This window comes from Lissotriton vulgaris, assembly GCF_964263255.1.
Source record: "Lissotriton vulgaris chromosome 9 unlocalized genomic scaffold, aLisVul1.2 SUPER_9_unloc_2, whole genome shotgun sequence".
Classification (NCBI taxonomy): domain Eukaryota; kingdom Metazoa; phylum Chordata; class Amphibia; order Caudata; family Salamandridae; genus Lissotriton; species Lissotriton vulgaris.
The window spans coordinates 228945-248063 of record NW_028240617.1 but is presented as its reverse complement, the minus strand read 5'-3'; the positions used below and the strand labels follow the sequence as shown (position 1 = coordinate 248063).

Sequence of the window (19119 nt, the reverse complement as noted above, 5' to 3'; positions counted from 1 at the left end):
TTTGATGCTGGTGCTGACCGGGAGCAAGGCATAGGTCAGGCCTGTGTTTTACTAAAAATGTATTTATCCAATATTTATTATTTATGAAATATCTAATATTTATTCAACTGACGTTTAATGCCAAGTGTTGACACACAGGTACCTGAAAAGAGAGCTATGAAGCTAATCTTATGATGAATTCCTAATACCCTGATCCTGCTCTATCTTAATAAAGTTAACTTGAGTTTTTACACAAGCTCACTGGAGTGGCGTCCCTAATTGCGTGCTCATGTTTCTGACTCAGTGGTTGCGTGTGCTGTATGGTCGCTTTACACATAAGCTTTCGGATGCCTACCCGCTCGTGCCATGCTACCCTCGGGGACTGGTGACCCCAGTTCCAACATATTGGTGTCGAGCGGTGGGATCCAGGACTTGTGACCATGCAGCACCCTCCATTGGGACAGGGTGCACAGCAATTGGGCTGCACAATTATTGTGTGTAAGCCAAAGTAATTGACCCCTCCACTGTCTAGCCTGTGAGTGTATCAAGATCTGTTAGACCTAATCCTGTCACCCACGTCCTGGTATCTTTTCCCAGATTTATCTGAGTCCCCACCTGGCATAATGGAGTTTTGTCAGGGGATGGGGGTGCCTGTTGGGCGGAGGGAAGAAGGAACTCCGTACCACTTTGGGGGCACGGTTAGGAGCCCACCCAGAGGGGAGAGGGGATGGGGAACAGGAGGGGCAGGTCACACCCAGGGAGGCGGGCACACCAGAAGATCCAGGCCTACTCAAAATTGTTGTGTCTGACAATGTGCTACCGGGAGGATGTTCTGGGGCAGGGAGTAGAGTAACTGGGGGTGTGCGTCGTCTAAGATGATAGAGCATGAGAGGGAGAGTGAGAGCCTTGCAATGGATGAGAGGAAGCTGGTGCACAGGCTTCAGCTAGAAGAGTTAGAGCTGAAGGCCTTGGAATTATGTGTACCAGGTGCTTCCAATGGTGGCAGCGTACCCGAGGTTCGGAGTTTAGACCAGTCACAGAGTGTAGAACCTGGACTGGGGTTTCAGGTGCAGGAGTTGCCTGACCTGGAGGGTGGGGTACCGGTAACGAAGGACCCTACCGGTGTGACTCCCAGGGGTACCTCTCCAGGTGGGAGGGTGCGGAACCCTGGGAGGGGGTGCAGAGGGAGGAAGGACTCTCCTCTGGCACCGGTCCAGCCACGGGGTTAAGATCCTGGGTTGGGTGGCCAGGTTCAGGGGTTGCCTGACCTGGTGGGAGGAATCTCTGTATTCAGAGTTCCCCCGGTTGTGACTCTCAGGGGTACTACTCCAGGTGGGAGGGTGCGGAACCCTGGGAGGGGGTGCAGGGAGAGGTAAGTCTCGCCCCTGTCACCAGTTCAACTTAAGGGTTTAGACCCTAGGTTGAGCAGGAGAGTGGAAAAAGGTACCACGGGCCTGGGGCGACTGCCCCCCACTCTGAGAGAGAGTAAGGGCCAGAGACATCTGGATTGGAGGTCTGTCCTGGCCGCATCCCACTAGGAACACCAGTGGGGTAGTTGGATTAGCGAGGATGTCATGGGGGTATTGGGCCTGCGTCCACCTTTTTCCGCCCCAAGCAGGGAAGCCCGTCAAGGGAATGATCAGTCTACCCTGGCTTTTGGCTGGGGGGGAGATGTGTGAGACTTGGCCCTTTCCCCAACATTTTTCGCTTTTTATCCCCTGTTAATTTAGAATGCCCCTATTGAAACAACAGTGTGTAGGCCTTGTGTAGTGGAGAAGGGCCTGTGTAGTGTAAAACTAGTGTTAAAATGCAGGTGCCTTATACCCCTAATATGGCTGCCACAGACCACTGCTGCAGCAGCGTGGTTTAGTGGGCGCATTCTAGTAGCCAGGGGCTGGCTGGAACCCTCTGGCAATGTATCCATCTTAGCCTGGTGGAACCTCCTGGAAGCCTCTGGAACCTTCTGGGAGAGGTGAGGTGACACCAACTGCCACTACCAACTGTCAACTGGCAGTATATAAGGAAAGGGAGGGAAACTTTCCTGAGGAGAGGGACTGAGGGAAGACCTGGGGAAGTACCTACGCAGGAGGATAGGCAGTGGGGGTCAGGGCCAGGTCTTATGATGCTGGAATGACAGGGCCTAGTGTGCTGCTTTACAAGTGTTGAGGTATCCTGTTTCCCCCCCCACTGACCTAACCCCGCGGAAGGGAACCCCCAGGGACCACTTGAAGGGATTGGCTGAGAAGAACTTGGAACACCAGCCACCAATTTATCCCCCCTTCAAGGAACAAGAAACCAAGCAACTAAATCAAGGAACAAGAAACCAAGCAACTAAACTAAGGGCGCAAGAAACATCACGCCAAGAAGAAAACTAAATCCCCACAGGACTTTTTGAGGAACTACCCAGGTATTGGCGCTGTGACGCTCCCTGTGCCCCTCCTGACGCCACCTGGGGTTCCTGCGCTAACCTGCCACTGCTGTGTGGCTTGTCCTGTGAGCTGCCTTTACTTTAAATCCACAATGGATGAAGCGCTGAATCAGAGACTGCCTGTCCTGTCAAGCTGCTTGTAAAGCGCTGTGAACTGTTGCCCTTGAGAAGCGCTCACCTGCTGTGAGGTACTTGCCCCTAAGGAGCGCTATACATGTCTCCCAAGCGCTGGTCTCCCCAGCACTGCGGCACCCTTGCAAGTGCTGTATTTCTCCCCCAGGCGCTGGACTGCCTGAAGACTGTTCTGAAGAAGAGCTGTACATGTGGATCCAAGCGCTAACTCTGCTAAGCGCTGTCCTTTGAGGATCTGCTGAAGCGCTTCTACCTTGGAGCGCTGTGACCCCTGAAGCGCTAAATCTGTTGAGCGCTGTGTCCACCCAAGCGCTGCTGTCCCACTCACCACCGCAGCCAAGGCTGCCCTGAGGAGAGCTGGAGTTTGCCCCCGGCGGCCCTCGGTGCCAGGAAAGGGCCGCCGCCATCTTGCTGTGGGCTGCGCAGGGCCCAAGTGTGGGAAGTCCGAAAGGCGGCCCCCGGAGCCTTGGGGAGGCCGCCGTGAAAATTCCTGTCAGAACGCCGGAGTCCGCGGAGCCAGCGCGGTGTTCACCGCTGCCCCCACCAGCCCGACTGACGAGATCTCCGCGGCGGCCTCTGGAAGCGGAGTTAGGCCGCCGCGTTGCAAGAAGGCCGGAACAGGCCCGCCATCACGTGACAGGGGCACCGCGTCTCTAGCCGCGCCCCCGCCTTCCTTATTTCCGGATGGGTCCGCCGGAGCCGAGCAGCGATCGGCTGCTTTGATGCGCGTCTGCCAGTAACGGGGGAAAGCCCTGCCGGGCCCAACACGCATCACGGAGGGGGTGTGGAGTTCAGGAGCCCCCTCCGCTTCGCCCCACATCGAGGATCAGCCTCGGCCCAAGCGCCGGTGCCTGCATCAGGCCCCTCTGCACCGCGCTGGGCCGCCATGAGGCATGCTTGAGGGCCGAAGCCCTCCCCGGCTGCAGAACCTCCGCAAGGGCCGTAAATAGGCCGAAGAGAGAAGGTAAACATAAGGAGGGAGGGCGGGAACCATAAGGAGGTCCCGGTACCGCCCCTCCTCGTGGGAAAATCTTTTGCTGAGCCCTCCTGGCTCCCCACAAGTACTGGAACTGGGCCAGGGTTAATTAACACTATGAAAGCCCATTAGGGACAGTTGGGCACTAGGTTAACCCCTGGCTAGTGGTCCATTAATGAAATAACCTACCCATACTGGGGCCAATATGTAATCTTACCATGATGCCTGGGATATTTGTTGTTGATGAAATGTTCTCCCTAATTAGTAGAAATGTTTTATTGGCCTAATGAGATGTTCTTCTCTGAGCCTGATGTATGAGGTAGACCTGCTTAGCGAAATTGTCTGCCCCACTTTTATGACATGCTACTTCTGCTGAAGGCAGGGTTACCCGAGTGCTTTTTGCTACCACAGGAGATGGTGAACTTACATAATGAAAAGGTTCCTGGGTCATATGTCATGCATACCCCTGCCTAATGCAATGGTTCCCAAAGACCTCTAGGTATATAAGGAGTTATTAGCCCTAAATGAGAGGTGTTGCCTGATGAAAGGTTTTATTCCAGCCTAGAAGATCCCTGCTTAGGTAAACATTATTCTGGGTTTAAGAAAGGTTTATTCTGCCTCAATGAAAGGCTCATTTACCTTAGGCAAGGGTTATTTTTGCCTTAAAGAGATGTTTTGCATAATGGTTAATGAAATGTCCTCTGACCTAATGAACTGTTGATTGCTGAGCAGGGACACGTTAATGCTTTAAGGACATAGCTACACTGTAATGAAATGTTTTACCCGCAGTGAAGTGTGTTACTCCTGCTTAAGGGAGGGTGGTCAATCCCTACCTAAAGTCAGGGTTATTTAGGCCTAATGGGATATCTGCCTAATGCAGTATTTACCTAAAAGGGTTGCCCATTCTTGTTATATGAAATGCCTATGCTTGACTTCTAGTGTAATGTTGATTCCTGATTAAGGAAGGGTTACTCCTATTCCCTGAAATGGTTATTCCTGACTAAGGAAATGTTTTACCTACGCTTAGGGGATGGTTCTTCCTGCCTGAGTGTTAATGGCCTGTTTAGTCAGGGGGGGTGAGGAGATGTTAGTTCGTATCTAGTAGGATGGTTATACTACCCTAGTTAGGGGTCTGCTGATGCCCTCTTAGATGATAATATAATCTGTAGGGTAAAGAGGTTACTGCCAAGAAAATGCTTGGCCTCCAATGAAATGTGTTAATGCATAATATGGTGAAATCCATATTGATTGAAAGGTTGATGCATAACTAATGAAATGTTTTCTTCCACGTAGTGCTAAATTTACTAGAAGCCTACAGTGATTTATTTACATGTTGCTGTTCTGAAACGCTCAGCTTTGCTTGGGGAGTAAAAAGTAGAAACCTACTGTTATTTATTGAAATGCTTTCTGTTATAACTCCTTAATGTATTTGATGCTGGTGCTGACCGGGAGCAAGGCATAGGTCAGGCCTGTGTTTTACTAAAAATGTATTTATCCAATATTTATTATTTATGAAATATCTAATATTTATTCAACTGAAGTTTAATGCCAAGTGTTGACACACAGGTACCTGAAAAGAGAGCTATGAAGCTAATCTTATGATGAATTCCTAATACCCTGATCCTGCTCTATCTTAATAAAGTTAATTTGAGTTTTTACACAAGCTCACTGGAGTGGCGTCCCTAATTGCGTGCTCATGTTTCTGACTCAGTGGTTGCGTGTGCTGTATGATCGCTTTACACATAAGCTTTCGGATGCCTACCCGCTCGTGCCATGCTACCCTCTGGGACTGGTGACCCCAGTTCCAACAACCAGTATTCGAGCCAGGCCGCCAAGTTAGTATATATATTACTGGCTGTCAGGCAATTTTGTTTAAATATTACCTCTAATTGTACTTTCTTTTCTCTTGTAACCTGCATACTTGTCACTCTTTCCTCCTGTAATGCACTGTTTGCTACCTCATGTATTTTGTTTGCTCACAATTGTCACTTTTACCTCATGTAACTTATCGTCTGCTTTTGTAATTTGTTCACTTGTAATTTTCTGTTCCTATTGTGAAGCGCTCTGACGCCTTCGGGTAAAGTCGGCGCTATATAAAAAAAGCATAAATAAATAAAGCATTCTTACACTAGGTAGGTAGACGTTCTGAGGAAAATATAAAAACTAACTAGTAACTGTTAGTAAAAGGCCCCCTAGTAACGCAGAAACAACCCCTAAACGTTCTTATGAGACAAAGTAAAGGGCTTCAATACCATAAAGTAGGAAGAAGAACAGAACAATACAAGCATTGACAAAACCAATAGGTCTTCACCATCGTGGGGCAGCGCACAGGGAACCCATGTCCTCATGGACTGTTAATGGGGAACAATGAATTGGTGGGGAGCAGCTTGGACCGCTGGGACACATGTCTGGGGACAGCAGCGCACGACAGAAGTGATGCACACAGTCTGCCGGTGCGGCCAGGTGGCCCCTCTCAACCTGGTCCCATAGCAAGGCTCCTGCTTAATGTGGAGGGCATTGCGATGTATAACACGCAGCGCGGGAAGGCCGTGAGACCCTGCTCGCGCACACTGCTGCAGGACTGACAAAGTGTGAAGGCAATTGGCACACATGGGAGGCACAGGACTCACGAACACCCGGTGGCATTTCATATACCCCGGGAGCTCAAACAAGTGGTGCAGTGGAGACTGAATTCGGTTGAGATACCCAGCACGCTGACACAGTGACGCACCCCACCACAACACCACGGAGAAACATCAGGCTGCCAAAAAACCGCAGGAGAAGCCCACAGAGACCGCCAGAGACGTGTAGGGGCAACCCCAACGCTAGTCAACAAAGACAATAGAGCACATCCGTACTCGAAAACACGCTGGGGGAAAGTAATCCAGGTACCCTACCCTCACTCGTACGCAAGACACCAAAATGGCTGAAAGAGAAATGTGGACCCTACTAAAGAAGATCAAGAACGAACCAGGGTCTGCTGACTCGCCGAGCTATGGGGGAGATTGACTTTGGTGCCCCCTCCTTTGAGTATCACATACCCTGCCGGACTTCGGGCTAACGTGCCCACGTCTCTCCTGACCTTACCTTCCCCCTTCCCCCAACCCTCCCCCTCTCCGCTCCTACTCTTTCCAGCTTCTGTCCTCTGCCCTCACATGCCCTTGCTCCCCACCCTGTTTTTCTGTGAACCTCTTCCCTCGCCACGTGAGACTGATCTATTTTGTCTGATGCCCGATGGAGCTGCTTGGTTTAGCTATAGGGGAGATGGGCTGTGGATTCCCTCCTTGGTCGTCACCTACCCAGTCGGTTTTTAGACAGACTTCCTTTCGTCTCTACGGTTATCTCTTCCCTTATCCTCACTCTCTCTCCTCCCCTACCCCTCACTACTTTCTCTCCTCCCCTAATGTATTGCTGACTGTTTGATTTGTTAACTTGTTGTTCTCTTTCTGGTACATTGTTGAACCACATTGTTGCACTTCCTTTCGTCTCTCCTGTCGTCTCCTCCTGCATCCTCCCTCTATTTGTCTCTCCTTCCCTCCTCTCTCAATGTATTGAGACCGAACTATTTTGTCTGATGCCCGATGGAGCTACCTGGTTTAGCTATAGGGGAGATTGGCCGTGGATTCCCTCCTTGGTCGACGCCTACCCAGTTGGTCTTTAGACAGACTTTTTTTCGTCTCTCCTTATTGTCTGTTCCCTAGCTCCTATCCTCTTTCCCCTGAATCTCTCCCTTTGCCTGCTACTCTGCCTACCCCCCTGTCCTTTGTGCCCTTTGACTAAGCACTCCTTCTCCCCTTGCTGGGGAAAGATCCAATATTTATACTCTGGAGTCTCAGCGAATCCGCTGAGTGAGTCCACTGCGCCAAGGGAGCCACTCACAGCTGAGGTATGGTAGAACACCCCTTGCCAAAGCACTCCCTCTCCCCTTTTTAGGTCTCGCCTGTCGATGCGCATGCGCATCGAGCAAGGCGAGAGTATTGGCACTTATCCACTCTTTATCCGCACTGCAAGGAATCGTGGCGATTCCTTGCAGTGCCCGTGACTTTTAAGCTCAATGCGCATGGAGCTTAAAAGCGCGTGCTTTCCGTCTTGGTTTACCCGCTCCGCCCCCTCCCCTTCCCGCCGTGTCGCATTTCTCCTCCCCCCTCCCCTCTCTTCCCTCCGTCTTGTTTGTTATTTTACCCGCTCCGCCCCCTCCCCTTCCCGCCGTGTCGCATTTCTCCTCCCCCCTCTCTTCCCTCCGTTTTGTTTATTTTTTTTCTAGTCCTATTCACATGGTTCTTGCTGACTTGTCGTCGCGATTTTTTTTTTCTCATCCTTTGCATTGTGTACCTGTTGGTTTTGTTCTGAGTCGTATCTTATTAAATCAGTAAAGCCCCCGGGTTCTTTCTTTCATTTGGCAAGGAACTCGCAAACATTTTCAGAACACTTTAGAACAAAGTAAGAAAGTACTGAGTTTGACTGCCCAGTTTAAATATACAATTGCTTTGGACTATTAACGCACATCCCCCATGAAGGTTTTTTTTTTTTTACTGGCCATTGTTTTTTAATGCGGTATTAGATCTCTCAGTATTGGGTTAGGTGGCTTCTTTTACGAGGCACGCGTCCTGCATCCAGTGGTGGTGGCGGCTTCTCTGTTGCACTTCTTGGATGACATCACTGTCTGGCGCCGCTCACTTATTTCCTGGAAATAGAAACGTACTTTCTGCGGAGAGGCAGGACGTGCCCCTGTAAACGGCGATCCAGCATTTCTATCAGATGTGCAACGTAAAACCTGACCAAGGCGAATGGAGGCTCTTTTGGGGGAAATTAGGGCAGAAAGATTTCATTTTTCCAGACTTTTATTTTTCAAGTTCGCCTGACTTCACATTCCTGGATTGCAGTCGCCGAAACAAAGCGGCCAGCTCTTCTTCCCTGAAGCGAATCCTTCTGGCGCTCAACACTGCCGCTGACGTGCTTTCAAAGGGGCGTTTAAGAATGACCCGACAGGGAGCTTGCTCGGATCGTTCCTTTGTTTCCCAATACGGAAGATGGGATGCAGCGACCCTCAACCCCTCACTCACCCTCAACCCCTCACCCTCAACCCCTCACCCTCAACCCCTCACCCTCAACCCCTCACCCTCAACCCCTCACCCTCACCCTCACTCACCCTCAACCCCTCACCCACCCTCACCCACCCTCACTCACCCTCACTCACCCTCACTCACCCTCACCCACCCTCACTCACCCTCACCCTCACCCTCACTCACCCTCACCCTCACTCACCCTCACCCTCCCTCACCCTCACTCACCCTCAACACCTCACCCTCACTCACCCTCAACCCCTCACTCACCCTCACTCTCACTCATCCTCACTCTCACTCATCCTCACTCACCCTCAACCCCTCACTCACCCTCACTCACCCTCACTCTCACTCATCCTCACTCACCCTCAACCCCTCACCCTCACTCACCCTCAACCCCTCACCCTCACTCACCCTCAACCCCTCACCCTCAACCCCTCACGCCCTCACCCTCACTCCCCCTCGACCCCTCCCCCTCGACCCCTCCCCCTCGACCCCTCCCCCTCGACCCCTCCCCCTCAACCCCTCACCCTCCCTCACTCACCCTCACTCACCCTCACCCCCTCACCCTCACTCACCCTCAACCCCTCACCCACCCTCAACCCCTCACCCTCACTCACCCTCAACCCCTCACCCTCACTCACCCTCAACCCCTCACCCTCACTCACCCTCAACCCCTCACCCTCAACCCCTCACCCTCACTCACCCTCAACCCCTCACCCTCACTCACCCTCAACCCCTCACCCTCACTCACCATCAACCACTCACCCTCAACCCCTCACCCTCACTCACCCTCACCCTCAGTCACCCTCAGTCACCCTCACTCACCCTCAACCCCTCACCCTCACTCACCCTCACCCTCACTCACCCTCAACCCCTCACCCTCACTCACCCTCAACCCCTCACTCACCCTCAACCCCTCACTCATCCTCACTCACCCTCAACCCCTCACCCTCACCCTCACTCACCCTCACCCCCCCTCACCCTCAAACCCTCACCCTCACTCACCCTCACCCTCACTCACCCTCAACCCCTCACCCTCACCCTCACTCACCCTCACCCTCACTCACCCTCACCCTCACTCACCCTCACCCTCAACCCCTCACCCTCAACCCCTCACCCTCACTCACCCTCAACCCCTCACCCTCAACCCCTCACTCACTCTCACCCTCAACCCCTCACCCTCACTCACCCTCAACCCCTCACCCTCACTCACCCTCAACCCCTCACCCTCACTCACCCTCAACCCCTCACCCTCCCTCACCCTCAACCCCTCACCCCCTCACCCACCCTCAACCCCTCACCCTCAACCCCTCACCCTCACTCACCCTCAACCCCTCACCCTCACTCACCCTCAACCCCTCACCCTCACTCACCATCAACCACTCACCCTCAACCCCTCACCCTCACTCACCCTCACCCTCAGTCACCCTCACTCACCCTCAACCCCCCACCCTCACTCACCCTCACCCTCACTCACCCTCAACCCCCCACCCTCACTCACCCTCACCCTCACTCACCCCCAACCCCTCACCCTCACTCACCCTCAACCCCTCACTCACCCTCAACCCCTCACTCATCCTCACTCACCCTCAACCCCTCACCCTCACTCACCCTCACCCCCCCTCACCCTCACCCTCACTCACCCTCACCCTCACTCACCCTCAACCCCTCACCCTCACTCACCCTCACCCTCACTCACCCTCACCCTCACTCACCCTCAACCCCTCACCCTCACCCTCACCCTCACTCACCCTCACCCTCACTCACCCTCAACCCCTCACCCTCACTCACCCTCAACCCCTCACCCTCACTCACCCTCAACCCCTCACCCACCCTCAACCCCTCACCCTCAACCCCACTCACCCTCACCCTCACTCACCCTCACTCACCCTCAACCCCTCACCGTCACTCACCCTCAACCCCTCACCCTCACTCACCCTCAACCCCTCACCCTCACTCACCCTCAACCCCTCAACCCCTCACCCTCAACCCCTCACCCTCAACCCCTCACTCACCCTCAACCCCTCACCCTCAACCCCTCACCCTCACTCACCCTCAACCCCTCACCCTCACTCACCCTCAACCCCTCACCCCCTCACCCTCACTCACCCTCAACCCCTCACCCTCCCTCACCCTCAACCCCTCACCCTCACTCACCCTCAACCCCTCACCCACCCTCAACCCCTCACCCTCACTCACCCTGAACCCCTCACCCTCACTCACCATCAACCACTCACCCTCAACCCCTCACCCTCACTCACCCTCAACCCCTCACCCTCCCTCACCCTGAACCCCTCACCCTCACTCACCCTCACCCTCAGTCACCCTCACCCACCCTCACTCACCCTGAACCCCCCACCCTCACTCACCCTCACTCACCCTCACCCTCACTCACCCTGAACCCCCCACCCTCACTCACCCTCACTCACCCTCACCCTCACTCACCCTCAACCCCTCACCCTCACTCACCCTCAACCCCTCACTCATCCTCACTCACCCTCAACCCCTCACCCTCACTCACCCTCACCCCCCCTCACCCTCAAACCCTCACCCTCACTCACCCTCAACCCCTCACCCTCACTCACCCTCACCCACCCTCAACACCTTATCCTCACTCACCCTCACCCACCCTCAACCACTCACACTCACCCTCACTCACCCTCAACCCCTCACCCTCAACCCCTCACCCTCAATCCCTCACCCTCCCTCACCCTCAACCCCTCACCCTCAACCCCTCACTCATCCTCACTCACCCTCAACCCCTCACCCTCACTCATCCTCACTCACCCTCAACCCCTCACCCTCACTCACCCTCAACCCCTCACCCTCACTCACCCTCAACCCCTCACCCTCACTCACCCTCAACCCCTCACCCTCACTCACCCTCAACCCCTCACCCTCACACAGTGCAATAGGTCTCAGACCATTTCAGTTACAGCTTTAAGAAATGTTTATGGCTTTTTTTATGTGTAATTCTTTAGCATTGGCTACAGGAAACAAAAATGCTAAACATTTACAAAAAAAACCCATAAACAATTCTAAAAGCACTAACTCTAATGGTGCGAGACCTATTGCATTTCCAATGCTTGTTGGGGAAGGATCCAGTATGTAGGCCTTGGAGTCTCAGAGACCCCTCTGAGAGAGTCCACTGCATAAAGGGAGCCTCTCGGAATAGAGATAGGGAAGGAATACCACTTCTCCTGGGACCACAGCTTACTGGACTTTGGACGTTGCCTTGACTCGTCTACCGGTTTGTGTCCCCGTCACCCCTCCCCTCCTCCCCATGCTGTGTCTCTCACCCTCCCTTCATCTTTCCCGCCTTCATTATCTGTCTACTTCCCCTACTCCACCCCCCCTCCCCTGAATCTCTCACTTTGCCTGCTTTTCCCCTTACATATTTGTGCTTATTGTTTATCTCGACCTTACAAGTAACTATGTTGCCATGCTCTAAGAGTTGTGTAACCTTTGTAACGATGTAACCTGTAACTATGATCTGATGCTCCTGTAAAGCGCTCTGATACCTCAGGGTCTAGCCAGCGCTATATAAAACTTTTAAAATAAATAAACAAGAGCTATTAGTTTTACCAATATTTTGTTTAGCATGTTTTACAGCATTGCAGATGCTTTTTAAGTTTCGCCTGTACAGAATGCATGTGTTGTCAGCAAAAGCTATTGAAAAGTAAAAAAAAAAAAATAATAATCAAAATACGCTTATAGCCCAACTCGTGCTTACAGTTACTTACCACCGGTTGGCTCCCCAGGCCTCGAAAAATAATAACATTTTTACGAGACTGCAGGTCTAGTAAGTTGAACAATCTATTCTATGTAACTGTATCGTATTTGACCCGTAAACCGATCTCAAAGTGTGTGATCCAAGTTGCTGGGGGCCACCGTTGGGGATTAAGCGAGCTGTTGCCCAGTCACATGCTGCTGTCCTGAGCTGCCGCTGGGGATCGAACCGTGAGCCCTGTGCTCTGGAGTCAGCCGCTGCGGCACACTTCTCCCACACTAGAGGGAGCCAGACCCCTACTGATAGACTCTTGAAGAGACCTGTCAGAGAAGACTGGAACTCCTTTCTGATGAAGCAACAGTGAGAAATCATGCTTGTTTCCCCTTTGTTGCTATTTCATAGCAGTGAATAACCAGATTTATCATCTGGAATGTGGGATAGCGGCGCTCAGAATGAGCCAGATGTAACAATGCACTATTACATGTTGAATGTCTGAGTCTATATCAAATGTTTTTGCTGGCAGCTCTGTAGATTAATGTGCAGCCTGCTTCTCACATGGCTAAATCGCCTCAAGGCTGACCTAACTTTTCATCCTTTTGCACCTGAAAACAGGAGTAATACATGGTTGGCGATACTAGCTCTGTTACAAACTATATAAAAGACTGAGATGGTGGGAAAGAGAGGATGGTATGCGTAAAACCCGCTGCTATAATCTACTGGCTGGCTTTGTATAGTCCTTGCTTAAGGCAGTATAGAAGACCTGGTTAAATTGATGACGAGCTCCCTCTATTGCGATTGACTCACTAAGCAGATCTACATCTTAGAAGCGGAAAACGTGCATCTTGGAGATTTCTTAAAGAAGCTGATCTTATATGGGAGAATGAATGAATGAATGAATGAATGAATGAATACTCATTTATATAGCGCGTGGTTACCCGGAGGCATCCCAGCGCTGCAGTGAACCAATTCATCACCCGAGAGATTACAGAAATAGGAAGGTTTTTAGCATCTTTCTAAACCTAAGGTGACCGTCTTATTAACAGAAAAAGCAATTATTCTTCAGGATGCTTGTTTAATCTATGCAATACAATTTACTAATTATGTATTTTTATTTTGCTAGGGACACGCTGAAAAGTGAAGAAGCAAAAATGGTGAAAGCAAACCACCCAGGAAACTTTGGCCCCCGTAAATACTGCCTACGCGAGTGTATGTGTGAAGTGGAGGGGCAGGTGCCCTGCCCCAGTATTGTGCCTCTACCGAAGGAGATGACTGGGAAGTACAAAGCCGCCCAGAGGGAGAGCTCTGCTGTCTGAGCCCAGGTTTGGGAGGACAATCCACCAGGGGCAAGAGTCTGTCTGCAAGACAGAGCATGGGATGGCCCGGTTTGTGCCACAGGAAAAGTCATGAAAGGAAACCACTTGTGCTGGTCTGCCAGTCAGTACCGCTAAAGGAAAAGTTAAGATTTCTGAATACCTGTATGTGAGGTGTTAGGGGAAAGTGCACATTTATTGTGAAATTAAAAGTTCTTCAAGAGACATTTGATTCATTTACAGTTTGTTTTGCTTAGCTCTGCGCGCTTCTGCGGTACAAAGGTTACTTATGTATGATTGTAGATAACCAATGTCTTTTTTTTTTTTTATACAAGTTCAAGTTCGGGCATTTGTATAGCGCACTACTCACCCAGTGGGTCTCAAGGCGCTAGGGGACTCAGACATTTGAGCACAGTTTTACAAAAGCTTTGAATCGAGTTTGCACAAATTTGTTATAGGAAAGTAGTGTAATGTGTTGCCTTGCTTCAAGGGTGGTGCATGGGCGTTCCCATACGACTACCCATAGGTTTTTATGCAAATCTCCCATCTCCCATCTACAAAGAACTGTAGACCAAGATTTGTGGCAAAATCCTGTGCCTAAGGCAGGCGAAAGGAAGATCATTTGTAATTTCTTCCCGTTTTTCCCACTTTGCCTGTGTGATGCATTGTAAAGTGCATATACTAAGTAGAAAAAGCCTTAAAGCATAGTTTTTGTACTGGAGGGTGGGCCGCTTATAGTACAAACACTATGCTTCAGACACCACTGCACAGGGTGCAAGGGTTTCTGCATTGGCTCATGGCTGCCTGAAGTACCAGCACAGGGAAAGAGCAGAACAGCGCTACATCTTAAGAAATATGGTGCAGTTCTGCTCTCTCCGGTTCCCCCAACGCAGTTCAGCGACTTGTTGCGTGCCTTGTATGTAAATCTGGGCCTTGGAACCTGTGTGCGCTACTTCAGCCAGCCAGAAATTTCTAAAACATGACTATGGATGAACATTCTCCACCGACAACGCAGTCCTTATATGTAGATTTCTCAATTTATTTATGAACTGCTCGCAACTGTGTATTTCTTCTTTTTGTTTAGTTGGTTTACCATACTGTGGTGGATGACAGAATTCTCGGGAACATGGTTGGAAGGTAAACCGACTCCGTGCTGTGATATCCATTGACTTTCATTGAATACTCGCAGCTTAAATGGTGGCACGTGTGCAGCATAAACTTTGAAACAGACTACCTTGAAAATGCTGATGGATTCTCCAGGAGGATTTTTTTTTAAACTGGGAAATTGTCAGAACCCTCCACTTAATATATTTGTCCTGTTAACAGTGGTTCCATTTTTTTTTTTTAACGAGTGGCACATTTGTAGGTGGTGCATTATTTTGGTAGTGTCAGGTAGCAACATTTTTGTGCCCTTCCCAGTGAGGTTGGTAAGAGGAATAACCCCTAGTAATTTGGGTGAGTTAAAACACGCAATGAACGTAACCATTAATAACTGGAAGATCGGCAACATATGAAGGAAGTTTTGAAGGAAAGTGTGATTTTAAACAAATACAACTTTGTACACCACCTCATTAATAATAAAAAGGAGTCATTCATTCATTCGCTTTACCTTTTCCTAGTCTATCTAGGTGTTATGCAAAATAAACTGCAATAAAAGATTAACTTGTTTACACAAAGTCGTCACACCGGTACATTGTTTATTTTTTTAATTTATAGATTCTTTTTAAATACAAAAGCTCTCAATACTGTAAAAAGAATGCTGAGAAGTAGTACATGCAAGTTTATTCGAGATTAGAATAACAAATAATGGATAAAGTCAGTTAGCTTCTTCGTGCAGAGTGACATCAGCGGCATGAGGTTTCCATGCATCACTGAACAGGCATCACTCTATGAAGGCGCACTTCAGTACAAGTCTCTTGATCAATACAAATAGTCATCATAAATACGACACGTACAATAGGGCTACCTTAAATTAGTGTATTAGGCCGTTAACTGCAGACATTTCTGTTCAAATAAAGACTTGTTTTTTTATATGTTCATTTACTTCTGTTTTACCTACAATAACAAAGCAGGAAGGAGTAGCAAATATTTCCCCAAAGACATACGCAAGTAGTGGTAATTAAGCATTAGAACTTCCAGTTAGATGAGAATTGAGGCATATCCTAAAAACAACAGTACAGGATATGCCAAACTGAAGACTCTGCCATGGCCACACAAAGGGAAGTTTTGCTGGTGAGGTTTTGAAGTAGCCTACAACAACATATGGAAGAGTCTCAACAATTTCCTCATTCAAAATGATCCTTGCTAGAAGCATACTAGGACTTTTCCAATGCTGAGACACCAACATTTCTTTCCTTCTTATGTGGTCGTAAACTATCTTGCAGTAACTTCCTGGTGTGGTTAATTTAGGACTTGGAGGTTTATTACTGCGCTCAAACTCTGACCTTTATTCAGGCAAGTGGTCTGTGTTGCTGAAACGAGGAATGACAGCCCACAATAGCAGGCACTGCATGTCTAAATACGCTACCACTTATGAAAGGAAAAGCATAAATGAACAGCAATGAGAAACAGTTTGAGTACTCCTTGGCAGTGAGCAGCAGTTCTGCTTTTTCCAGCATGAGATGCCCCTGTGGGCACACGGACAGCTGAACCTGGTAGCTATGTGGACGGTAGCTAGGTATTGGAGCAACATTAAAATCTTGGATTACACAGCTATTCACTGTAGTAAATAAGCCATGTTTGCCCCAACCGCTTCATAGTATTGCTCCAGACACCCATCATAAGAGGTAGGTAGGGTAACAAAATCATGAAAGTGCATTTTAAGTTATATTGCATCAGGGCTAGTCTCCAGCTTAAGTATTTGTTATTCGTTTGGTTGAAGAATAACTGTGTGTGTGTGTGTATATATGCATTAGACAGAAAAAGTTCTCATTTTGCCCTGTAGGATTGTTGTTTACGTTTGTAAGGAGAAGCTGGCTTCTAAAGCACACTTCCATTGATGTTCAGGGTAGATCTGTGATGTTAGTTGATAATTAGGTAGTGCATGGTTACTATCAGGAAAGCTACTTGGTACTTATGTCAGGGCTGCATTACTGGGAATGGGTTAGTGAAGGAAGACCGGTTTGCAAAATGTATTGTGCAGCCTTAAACACGTGAGCATAAACTAAGATGGCAAAACATTAGTTTTCCTTACTAAACTGTTTTATCCTCCAATCCTATCAAAAGGCTCTGAGAAACATCTGAGTCCAGATAAATCATCCATTTCAAAGTCCAGTGTTAATTGATTTTCCAAATTAAATAACCTCGGTTTTAAAACACATTAGCTTTACTATGCATGACCCCTTCTGAAGCATTATTCACCCTTTCAACTCAATTTTTTGTACCCCATTATAAACACTAATGGTAGAAATTGGTTTCCTTTTTAAAAATCCTCCAACCACCTTTCTCAGAAGATATCCTTCTCAACATCATCTGCTGGGCATAAGCATTGAAGCCAACCTCTGTGGATCAAGAGAATGTTTTCACAAATCCAATGAAGTGTTTGTTTAAATCGCATCTCTAAGCATGCTAGTCATTTTTTTTGTCCCACAAGGATCCTGTGCCCCACAGCAAAATGAGTGCTTTTTAGTTACAACTTTTATCGTGTATATATAATTTCCCGTTATCCAGCCCCCCCACCACCACCAAAATTTGCAATTTCCTTCTTCTACAATGATATTAACTGATTAGGTACCAAATGCTAACGGGGTTTTCTACTGAGTTTCATGCCACGTTTTAGAAAGTTAGATTATACAGACCTCCTTCTGCAGAACCTATCTAACACCAGCAAGATGGTTTAGGTAATCAGTTACTCCTTGCTGATATCAATGTAATTTGGAGGTCACGAGTTTGAATCCCAAGGGCCTATTATCTAACAAAAGTAAATAAACTGAGTATTGTGCAAATGTTGCAACACGTTATTTAAAGCATACAGAAATAGTACAGACTCGACCATTACTGATGCACTTTGAAAGCTGCCCTTTTGTCTGTAAGGAACAATACATACATGGGTTTCTTGGGGAGTTTTACATAGTATGTACTTTAGCCCTAATAGTAGTCTGCCAAGTTTTTATTCTTTTAAATAAGTAATAAAGAATGCCGTACGTGCACAAAAACAAAATCCAAAGCAGGTATGGTTAGTCTTTTATAATTTCAAAATAATAGTTAAGTAAAATGTGATTCTTGTTCATAACTTTCAGTCTTGCTAACTCGTTTAAGGATTATGGACCTGACGAAAAAAGCGCAATGTAAAACATTTTTAAAGGGGTGTCCAGTAATCCTTGCACCATAATCAACAAAGTGTTGTATTGTAAAGTACATTGACAGGCAGCAAACCATAAGGAAGATGTTTAGATAAGTTACTTTAAATGTTTCAAAATGTGCCTGTAGGCTCAGATTTTCTTTCATCTCACAGTAATACGAGTCAAAGAATTTAATCCCATCGCTCTATGTAGGGATGACCACTTTCAGGCTGCTAGCCGATCTTCATGGCATGCACACATACTGATTCACATCTAAATTAAAGTTTCTGCAAGCTACAGAGAGGCAAGTGATAACACCCCAACCCTACTTGCATTGTCCTGACAAGAATTGAGGGAAAAAACACCAATCCCCCCCCCCTCATCTATCTGCACCTTTTGTGGGACGGAAATGTGAAGCCTGTAGCATCTCCGGGGTTACCGCAGACGTAGTGAGTTATGTGGCACAATGGCAACTGAGCGTGTGTGAAGGAAATACTCTGTAGCCCTAGGTTAAGGTTGCACTACATAAAATAAGCGCCAGTGACAACAAAGCCATTGTTTTGGCAGATCAACAGTTTAAAATAAATATTACAAAATGTGCCATTTCGCATCATTTAGATCCTCTGTTAAACCAAGACCGCACCCAGCACCAAAAGAACAGCAAGTGGTCCCCCATAAAAGTCAGGATCGCCTTCAAAACACTGTTTCATTCACTTCCATATTCCTACAAGGCTCAATGGCAAGATATCGGTAGGAAGCAGAAAAAAAAGCAATCCAATTCCACTGCACTGCACTGGGCATTTACCCTTACATAGGATAAACCTCAGAGAGAGGTCATTGAAACAAACTATGACTCATGACGGGCAGGAGCTGTGATGAGCATGGAATGAGTGAATAACTGACCCTCAACTTTGAAACCACCACAACCACACTAGTCATTTGCTCTTCATAAATGAAATCGAAACCTATCATACCTTCTGCATCTAACTTTCCGCCTCATTCTTCATGAACTGCCACAGTGCAAGTACCTAGAAGCACTTAAGCAACGGAATGCATGCAAAACAAGAGAACCCAAATTTCCAAACAAATGTATGGCACCTTTGCAATATTCAAGCAAAAACTGCATAATGATAATATAGATAGCCAGGGAGTCTAGAGAATTCACCTTGAAAAAAGTTCAAAAGTGAATAAAATTATGTCCTAACAGACCCAGTAGGT

General features: G+C 48.5%; 1 protein-coding gene across 1 annotated transcript in view; it reads left to right on the top strand.

Annotated features, from left to right (window-relative positions):
* LOC147672941 (small ribosomal subunit protein mS25-like) overlaps positions 1–15297 on the top strand; it is a 47942-nt gene extending 32645 nt beyond the window's left edge. The window contains exon 4 of the mRNA XM_086947897.1: positions 13432–15297. Within this exon, the coding sequence (XP_086804023.1) occupies positions 13432–13624 (193 nt within the window). The 3' untranslated portion in view covers positions 13625–15297. The remainder of the gene's footprint in view (positions 1–13431) is intronic.
* Positions 15298–19119: the final 3822 nt, after the last annotated feature.